Genomic DNA, 10,189 nt, shown 5'->3' with positions numbered 1-10,189 from the left:
CAGCGGCAGACTCGGCAGTGAGGAGGAGCGGCCGGAACAGCAGCAGCGGTGGCGGCGCGGGCGGCGGGGGGCGAGCGCGGCCGCGGCTGTCGGAGGCGGAGCGGGGCCGGCTGGGTAAGCGCTGGCTGCCGGCCCGGCGGTTCGGAGCGGGCAGCCGGGCTGCGGGAGCCAGGAGGCCGCCGCGTCCCTTTGTGTGGCCGCTGCGCTCCTAGTGGGGAGACGCGCCCCCGGCGTGGGGGTGCCCTGCCCGGGGCCCGCCCCGGACCCTTCCGGCGGCGTGGGAGCCGATCCCCTGTTCCCACCTTCATCCCTGCCACCCCCTCTCCCGCGAGGCACCAGCTCCCCTTCGCCTCGCCTCCAGGGGCACTGATCCTCCCTCGGTGAGGCTGGGGGTGTTAGCCCTCTTTCACATCTGGGGAAACTGAGGCACGGAGTGGGGAAGCGGCTTGTCAAAGCAATCAACTCATCGAGTCGCTGTTGGAGCTGGGAACAGATACAAGGAATCCTGATTCCCAGGCCCTAACTCTGACCTTGGGTACATTACTCATATTTTATTCATAGCACCTAGGTTCTCCAGTCGAGGAGCATGGTCCCCCATGCTTGTCCAACCTGTTCTTAAAAACCTCCAGTGATGGTGATTCCACAGCCTCCCTTGGTAACTTTTTCCAGTGCTTGACTAACTTTATCAGTAGAAAGGTTTTCCTAATATCTAACTTAAATCTCCCTTGCTGCAAACTAACAACCCTTTACATATTTGAAGACTGTGATCATGACACCCCCTCACCCATCTTTTCTCTAGACTAAATATGCCCAATTCTTTCAGCCTTTCCTAAGAAAGGGACAAAAGACTGTTTCTGTCACAGGGAATTTGCAGCTAAGAGGGTGGAGCACACCTCAGGGTAGGTAGGAATGATAGACAAATCCGTAAGCATGACATTTTTACCAATCAAAATATAGAAAGCAAATGATGTAATATATACGCTCTTCCTCAGTTTTTCCACCTGTAAAGTACTGGGTGCATAGTTAATGATTGTACAATACTTGAAGATGTGTATATATCTATACACAAATATTTTATTATATTTATAGGGCCATAAATAGCCCCAGTCCTCCCTTTCTTACCAAAAGAGCCTCAGAAAATTTGCTAGAAAATATATTTCTGCGTACCATTTAGTAATATTTAAACTAGAAGCAGGCCTGTATTACACCCAGTAGTTAATCAAATAAACAGTCACATTATCTGTCCCTTGTCTATTACCCCTTCAAAGATTAATGAAGAGATAAACATGTGCATTTAACTTTGCTAACTTTATCCTTTTACAGTTCATTATTCCCTCAATCCCCTTTTCCTCATATGTTTCAGGCCAGTTTCAGGATTTATTTATCAGTAATCATATAGACAAAATATATCCTAAATCTTTCAGTCATTTTGTGACATTTGCCAATTATCTGAGAAATATTTCTACAGACATGTGGAGGATACCCATAGTGCAAACAATTAGTTTTTCTTGACACCTGTGTATCTTTCCTGGTTGGTTATTTTTAAAGGGACGCAGAAAGGTAAATGCTTGTTAAAACCCAATTGACTTGTTTTAAGTAAATTGTCTTGAATATGTGTAAAACCTCGACTCTTTCAAGGAGTTTAGACATTATACTATGTTGATGGGTCCTTAATAGATTACAAGAGAAAAATGTTTATTGACATATCCTCAGGAGATGTGGCAGTGAGTAATTTGTCATGTTTTAGGAGTCACAAGAGAGGTCTGTCAGTGAGTAGCTGTAGAAGAAGGTATTATAAGAGATCTGACTTTTAAAGAGTGGCTGTAAAGGTTATGGAAAGTGTTCAAGATGTAAAACAATTTTTCATGCGAGTGCTGCAGAAACAGTGTTCTCAGGTCCTGTGGGAATTGTCTGAATAGCTCTCAAGACCTTCTCTACTTCACACAAGGAGTGAAAGTCTTTGTAGGTAGGGAGATTGTTGGTACCCCAGAAGGCACCATGAGACATCAGTTCCATTAAGAAGAGAGCAATATTTTCTACACTTTCTCAACTAAATATAAGGTATTGTTTTGAGATCAATAATTTGATTATTGTACAAAGACGTAGCGATCCAGAGAATCTTTAATGCAGTTCAGGCTCTGAAATGTTACCAGTTTTGTGGCAGCTATTTGGTATTGTTTTCTAGCTGCCAAATATCTTATGGATGATTCTTACTGAATTTGGGTACATGATGGTGTCCAAACCTTGGTATAGGTTTTACATATACCTAAGTTGTACAGGGAGATAAAGCTCTGAAGTCCTTAAATGAAGTACCGATTGAAACTTAATATACTCTTAAACTTTCTCTGTAAGAGCATGTGCAGTGTAAAAATACATAGGAAAAATTTGTCATTTGGTTAACACAGGGATCAGCAACCTTTGGCACGTGGCTCGCCAGGGTAAGCACCCTAGCGGGCAGGGCCAGTTTGTTTACCTGCCACATCCACAGGTTCAGCCGATCGTGGCTCCCTCTGGCTGCGGTTCGCTGCTCCAGGGCTTTCTGCCACCCCCATTGGCCTGGAGCAGCGAACTGCAGCCAGTGGGAGCCACTATCGGCTGAACCTGCCAACGCGGCAGTTAAACAAACCGGCCCGGCCTGCCAGAGTGCTTACCCTGGTGGGCCGCGGGCCAAAGGTTGCCGATCCCTGGGTTAACAAGTTGTCTTCCATGTCTTTTGGTTCTGGTTCCAAACAGTAAAATAGTGCATACCAGATAGGTCAGACTAATTTTATTTTCTGTTTTTTGTTTTTTTTGTTTGTTTTTTATATACAGTTCTGTATATGTGGATGGGATTTGTTAGAAAATCAGTCTTAAAAGAGAAACTGGCATTGATAAGATATAGCTATTCTGTCAACAAAATTCAGCTTTATATTTTATATCCTGGTTGATATACAAGCTTGGTTTTGATAGAAATGTTTTTCATCAAGCAAACTGATGTATTTGTTGCACAGTCTTATATTGATAAACTTTACCGTGCAATAGGGTATGTGGCTGAAGTTTTATGAACAGGGGCTAAATGTTTAGTAAGGAAGGCTACTGTTCAGTAAAGAGAGCCATAAAACTCCTCTGAAGATGTTTCTTGATGATGTGGGCCATTGCTAAGGAATCTTATTACTTTTTTGAGAATTTAACTTTTTTTTATTTATACATTCACTGTGCTGCTTCTCCACTCCCATCAGTTTACAGTGTTGCAGTTCTCGTCTCTTCTTTTACATTCAGACTGGCAGTAAAATCTGTGATGTGTCAGCAGGGCCTTTAGGAAAAAGCAAACCGTTTGTTTAAAAAAATCCAGAAAAATGTCTTATTTTCTGTGCAGAAAAAATACTCTATGTGGAAGTTTGTTTTTGTTAAGAACAAATCCAAAAAATACTAATCTGTGTTCCTCTCCTCCCCTAACTTTCCTCTTTCTTCACTATTTTTCTTGAATTCTGTCTATCTGCTCTCTCCTTTTCACCCTTCCCCTCTATTTTTCTCTCCTTTTTCTTCTCTTTCAGTTTAGACTGTACTAACACCATTGCTGAATTGACACTTGTAGAGTCTTACCTTCTCCCAGTATCTAAACTTGGCCAACAGACACTATGAGGAGATTGGCTTTTCGAGGTGCTGGTTGTACTCTGGTAAATCTGGTACATTATTGATCATATATGCATCATTCTCCCCTCTCCCCTACCTTGACTTTTTTTTTTTTTATCCTGGCTATAATGAATCCCCCCTCATTAATTCAACTTATTTAAGTGTTTGCTGGTAATTAATTCTGTTCCTAGAATATGAAAAAGATACCCTAAGGTAGTTGCATGCCAGGCTGCTGCACCATTTAAAAACAACACATACAAGAAAAAATACCTTGTTTCTATTAGAAAATGGGAGGAGATCTGGGGAGGCTCTAGTCTGTACCCATTCAGTCTTTAGTCTTTGAGACTCCCAACAATAGTGCCAGTAGAGAGAAGTCTTTGTGATACTGATTTCTTGCCACTAGAAATTGAGCTAGGTCCGCCAGCTTGTTTCATAAACCACTCAGTAGTTGTTGGATGGCTATTAATTTCAGTCACTATTTACTTTAGTAAATTCAAACCTGAGGCCAAGAGGAGACAGACACTCTTACATTGCCAGTTATTTGAGCTATCCAATCCACACTGATTTTAGCATTGGAGAGAGAATGGGAGGGCTTGAGAACATAACAAAATGTAACTGGGTTACAGCCCAAACCACTTTTGGTGTGATCCCAGGGCTAGATATTAAGCAGTAGTTGTGATTTTTCCTTGTCAGTGCAGACTCTTAATTACATCAACAGTGTTGTTTGTTTTTTGCTTTTGGATGTGGTATGGAGTAGTTGTCAGTCAGAATCACCAAATGATCTCTTGTTTGAACTAGTTCATCTGCTATGACAAAAGTTCTTATTTTATTATCATGTATAGAATGACAAGTCACAAGCATTGATGGGTGATTTAAGAAAGCATACTGGTAAGTGTTGTTAGATACATTTTCATCACCCTATAAGAGTCCAAGGCACTCTGATGTTATGGTGATGCATGGCCGTATAAAACTCGAGGATAGATTGGATTACCAGGTAAACTATCAAAGACATAAGCAGTGTTTTAGCTATATGATTTCATGAGGTAATAATACATAACTAAATCTCAGTGAACCATCTTGAATACATACACCCTAAAGAACTGCAAGTTTAATGCTCACTCTCATCAGAGAGATTGGATGCAAAGCCATAAGTTTAAGAACATCTTTCTTTATTATAGAAGAAGTTGGATTCCATGGGTTCCAAGAGACGAAGAGCTACTTCTCCTTCCAGCAGCATCAGTGGGGGAGATTTTGATGATGGTCACCATTCAACAAATATACCAGGCCCAAGCCGGAAAAGGAGGAGACTTTCAAATCTCCCAACTGTAGATCCTGTAAGTATCATTGTAATATATACCCGTTCTGTTTTATTGCATAAATCCAAATGTGGAATACCTTTTGAAATTGCTATAAGCAAACATTTGATATATAATAGTGAGACTATTTAAGATAAGGGTACAACATAGTGTTCTATGGATGTTTTCTGGAGTTGCAAAGTCTTCTTCCAGGCTTTCCCCCTGAGGAACAGCTTCTGTTTCCTTTGCTATATTGTGCACTTTCCTGGCCTGAGCTCCAATTTTGAATGACGTGGGCAAGTTACGACTTCCTCCTGAGCCCAGCAGCACTGATTCTACACTGGCTGTAGAGCAGGGATATCAAACTCATTCTGTGGAGATGTCCGAGTTACATTTTTAATTATGGTGTGTGGGCTGGGGCATAAATTTAGGACTACGTATCTCCTTCGGTCCATTAGTTCTCCCACTGATGTCAATACAAGATTTGTACAAAGAGCAAAAGGTAGAATATTGCCTTTCCATGTAGTACCTAAAGTTCTATTATTTGTTCAGTACCTTATTCCTCCCTGGCCCATGAAAATATGTTCATCTTTAGGACCATCCCAATTGATGTCCTTTTTCTCTTCCTTACTCATTCTCCTTTAGCTGCTTTTCTTTTTTCTTCACCGTCTTTGTATTTCTCGTCTTATCTTCCCATCGCATCTGCTTCCTTGTAGCAGTTCCTGATTTCTATACCTTATGGCTTTCACTTCCTCCCCATCCTCCTTCCATCTGCTAAAATGGTCAGCAAAGAAATAGTAAATGCTGACATTTGAAGTGCCATCCTTAGGCATTAGTTAGCCTAAGAGAGATGAACTGTGAAACATTGGAGTCTACATTTCCTTATTTATTGTTTTTGGTGTCTTCTTGAGTCTGTTGTCAACACTGTGTTGGTTTACATTTGGGAAGTTTCCTTTGCAACCACGAGGGCTAGAAAACTCCTTTTAATAAAGAAAAAAACACACAAATCTGGGTATGCCCTGGTACTATATTAATACATCAAATAGGCTGGGTGTTTAATACCCTACTATAGAGCAACTTATGGTGTGATGCTCCTCTCCCCCCACCTTCCTACTCTAACCAAGGCTTGGGCATAAATCCACACCCCTGAGAGACGTAGCTATGCCGACCTAAGCCCTTGTGCAGACAGAATTCTTCATTGGCCTAACTACTGTTTCTCGGGGAAGTGGATTACCTGTGTTGACAGGAGAACTTCTCCTGTTGGCATAGGTAGTGTCTACACTGTAGCATTTCAAGTGCAGACATACCCTAAATTTGTTGCCTCCTTGGCATTTCCATTGTTTTACTGGATTGTTCTTGCCTTTTAGATTGCTGTGTGCCATGAACTGTACAACACAATCAGAGATTACAAAGATGAACAGGGCAGGCTCTTATGTGAGCTTTTCATTAGGGCACCAAAACGAAGGTGAGGAGATGGCTTTGATTGGCAACAATCTTAGGTACGAGAGCTAGTCCTGGAACAAATGGATTTTGAGAAATAGCTCATCTGTGTAAAAGTTGCAAAACTTGTGCATTAAATATGCAACAAGCTTGCATTAGTCTTTTGATCTTTATATTTGATAGCATGCCGCTTTGAACAACTGTGACACAGGTGCCTGTGTTCGGGCAGAAACATAGAATATAAAGCCTTCCTGACGTTGAGATCTGTTTGACTGTAAAATTGTCTCCAAAGGTGGAGGAGTAAAATACTAAAAATATATCCTAGGGAACAACCCAAAACTGACTTTTGGGAATGGAGTAGGTGAAGTGATAGACTATTTCTGCCTGTAATTTTTTTATAGATTCAAGATAAATTTTAAAATATGTGCTAATTCATTTATATTAAGGTTGTTTGTAAATTTGAGCTATTTAAGTTGTAGCAAAAACATACTATAAACATTTCTGCATTAGTCTTAAATTTGTGCAAAGTTAAATACTGTAGGGTTCGCTTTCAGTGCTCAAACTCTAATGTCTTTACTTCTTGTTACAACAGAAATCAGCCAGACTACTATGAAGTAGTTTCTCAGCCTATTGATTTAATGAAAATCCAACAGAAACTAAAAATGGAGGAGTATGATGATGTGAACCTACTGACTGCTGACTTTCAACTACTATTTAACAATGCAAAGGCTTACTATAAGGTGAGGAAGCTTCATATAAAGGCCCAAATTCATATATTCTGACAATAGCAAGTCTGTGTGCTTTTAGAAGCTACAGCCAGTTTCATATGTAAGAGACAATTATGGTAATATACATCTGTTCCAGTACTACAGTGGTTCCAAAACTTTTCTGTAGTGTGGACCAGATCTTAAAACAGAGATTACCTCATATGTCTCCTCCTCTCTCTTTCATAATCACGTAGCATCCCTGCTGAACTACAGCAATTTCTTCCATGGAAAAATATTAGGAAAGTATGTCTTTTTAGGTGTCTCATGTGATGTGTGTTTTTCTTTGGGAAAAACATTAAAGAGCACAAGTAGAATCCTGAACTCAGTACTGAGCAGGCAAGTAAAGGATGAACAGATTTAAAGTATTTTATCAATACACTTCTCATTTAGTGAATTGGTCATTCTGAATGATTCGATCAAGTTAAATATAGAAAAACAAATATATAATTTTTGTTTTTTTGAAAGAAAAGAGCAAAAGTAGTGGGATGATTTCATCTCTCACTTCCATCAATTCTTTCTCTCAGCTGGAAACAAGCAGGAGAGCTAAGATCACCGGTAAACAAGTGGTTTGCTAACTAACAGTGGTGTGCAGGACACTCATTTGGAATCTCTGCAGTATTATACTCTGTTTAAAAAAGCAGTAGTTTTGCACTTATATAGATCAGAGGTGATTGATGCTCACTTTGAATGGGGGAGGGGAAGAGGGTGAGTATCAAGGCAGAATAGGGAAGTTGGGGCGTCTCTTTTTCTGGGGATAGCTTCTTCTGGCCTAATCACTCTGGTTCCTACTGAGACTGAGACTCAGTCAGAGGTTGCTTGTGTCAGGGGCAGCGCTCAGTCAGAGACAGCTCAAGCCGAGGCTCAGGGTTAGAGAGCTGAGTGTGACGTGGGGGGGAAACTGGGGACATAGATCAGCACTAGCTCCCCTCATCCCCCTGGTTCTGCTGCCCCTGATATGAATGGTACACTTTAGATGTTAATGGGTTTTATTAAGGTTATCTTTAAATCATTTTGTTAGCATTTTTCCTAAAATTTAATGAAAAAGTAAAAAATATGTTTCAGAATCTTAAAAAATAAATTGTTTTCCTGTATTTCTTGCATTGAAAGTATCAATATCTTGTGGCAGAGATGGGATAAAAGAAATCCAAAACTTTACTGCCAATCTAGGGTAACTTAGCCTCCACCACACTTAAGGACATTAGGTATCTATTTTAATTCATAATACCATTCCTGACATCACTGTGTTGAAGAATTACACAGCCAGTAATTGCTGTGTTTTCTATTATTTAATATATTTCACTTCAGAATGCTCAGAATTTTAAGAACACTTTTAAAATAACAGATAGCAATAATGTTGTGCTGTTTGGTTCATTCTCACAGCCAGATTCTCCTGAATATAAAGCTGCCTGCAAACTGTGGGATTTGTATATGCGCACAAAGAATGAGTTTGTTCAGAAAGGTGATGCTGAGGAGGAGGAGGAAGAGGATGAAGGGCATGACAATCAAGGGGCAATATCTGAAGTAGTAAGTAGGAAGCACTGCATTTACAGTTTGCTTGTGAAATTAAGAGGTGTGTGAAAACTGGGCTTTCAGAATAGGGTTAACCTCCATTTATGGAGGGACATCGGTTGATGTGTGGTTATTAAGCTGGGCCAAAACAGGTTATGGGACATGCGTACATATAAATTAAGTCACTAGATTATGTTCTGATCTACTGTTTAAGGGTTCTTACACATACATAGAAAATGGTAATGGGTTCAGTACTCTCTATGTAAGTATTTATACCTTTGCATATGTTTGTGCATATATTAGTGAACTCTTAAGAAATAAATATTTACGAGATGATCAGTGATATAACTATTGTATATGTGGTTCCATTTTAGTCCAAGTTTATAATAAATATGACCTCTGTAACTTGCATGATCTGAGGCCCGGTGCCAGAAAACCTGGGTCCCAATGAGAACACTTTCAGATGAGACACCCGTATGGTCAACACCAGGGTGTTATTCTCAGACTTGTTCTTTGTGTGGCCTTAAACCTGCGACTTAGGCTAGAGCTGCGACTGCAAATCTCTGTTAGTACTGCATGACATTACAAGGCATATTTTTATTTAACTTTGAAAAACAGTTCGGTGCACAAAATGTGTATGTGACATTCAGACTTATTCACATGCCTTACTAAATGCATAACCATAGTACTATGTCTTGAAAAGTTGCACACATCTTTATAGCTGCTGTTTTCATCCTATTTTCCTTGAAAAAGAATGTTTATACATTTACACTGAAATATTTTACAGGGGCCATTAGAAGCTTTTATAAAATTGAAATCTTTCTCATCAAAGCTTTTTGTAACTTCATTTCCTGTACCAGTCTTCTCCAAGCTACTTGAAAGAGATTCTTGAACAGCTGCTTGAAGCTGTAGCCATAGCCACCAACCCATCAGGACGTCTCATAAGTGAGCTGTTTCAGAAGCTTCCCTCTAAAGTGGTGAGTAGTGAAATGAAGTCATTTGTGTTCTCTGTTTGGTATCTGGAAAATGGTCTAACTGAATACTGTGGGCTGACTGTGAGACTAACAGTCAAGTGAACAAAAATAAATAAAAATACTTTATGCACTACCAAGTCATAATATTTTGCTTTTCAGTGGAAATTTCCCCCTTATGCCTGTTTACTGAAGAAGCCATTATCAGTTTAATCAGATAATGTACTATAACATTTTAACTCTGAGAGCAAACTGTGAGGGGTGTGTATAATGTCTAATAGCTATCAGTGTTGTTACGCATTATCAGATAAAGGTCATGTTATAAAATCATTGCTTCTTTCTGAGGAAATAGTTTTTTTCATATCACTTTGGTGGAATGATGAAATATTTCACTTTTCTTAATTGGCTGTAAGGGCTGCTTATTGTTTTAGCAGCTTTATGCTGATGGAAAGGTGTTTATGGATCAACCCTAAATAATCTTTTTACTAATCTAACTTTTGTTTTGAAGTCATTTACAGCTCAATTCAGAGTGAGTGTAACTCCACTTAGTTTGAATTTCATCTTAGTGTAAGGGATCTATTCTGAATGAGATCAT

At 39.7% G+C, this 10,189-nt stretch overlaps 1 protein-coding gene across 11 annotated transcripts in view; it reads left to right on the top strand.

The window, feature by feature from the left end:
- Positions 1–8: 8 nt before the first annotated feature.
- Positions 9–10,189, top strand: part of PBRM1 (polybromo 1) — an 87,299-nt gene continuing 77,118 nt past the window's right edge. For 6 of the 11 annotated variants that reach the window (XM_039482354.1, XM_039482349.1, XM_039482357.1 and 3 more), the window contains exons 1-6: positions 3,618–3,656; positions 4,791–4,946; positions 6,275–6,372; positions 6,940–7,087; positions 8,495–8,638; positions 9,484–9,600. In XM_039482354.1, the coding sequence (XP_039338288.1) occupies positions 3,618–3,656; positions 4,791–4,946; positions 6,275–6,372; positions 6,940–7,087; positions 8,495–8,638; positions 9,484–9,600 (702 nt within the window). Of the gene's footprint in view, positions 115–350; positions 536–3,586; positions 3,657–4,790; positions 4,947–6,274; positions 6,373–6,939; positions 7,088–8,494; positions 8,639–9,483; positions 9,601–10,189 lie in introns of those variants that run through there. The other 5 variants (XM_039482350.1, XM_039482352.1, XM_039482353.1 and 2 more) reach the window with 5 other exon arrangements.

Source organism: Mauremys reevesii, linkage group 7, assembly GCF_016161935.1.
Source record: "Mauremys reevesii isolate NIE-2019 linkage group 7, ASM1616193v1, whole genome shotgun sequence".
Classification (NCBI taxonomy): Eukaryota; Metazoa; Chordata; order Testudines; family Geoemydidae; genus Mauremys; species Mauremys reevesii.
Note: the sequence above shows the minus strand (reverse complement) of the source record. Positions and strands in the feature narration are given on the sequence as shown.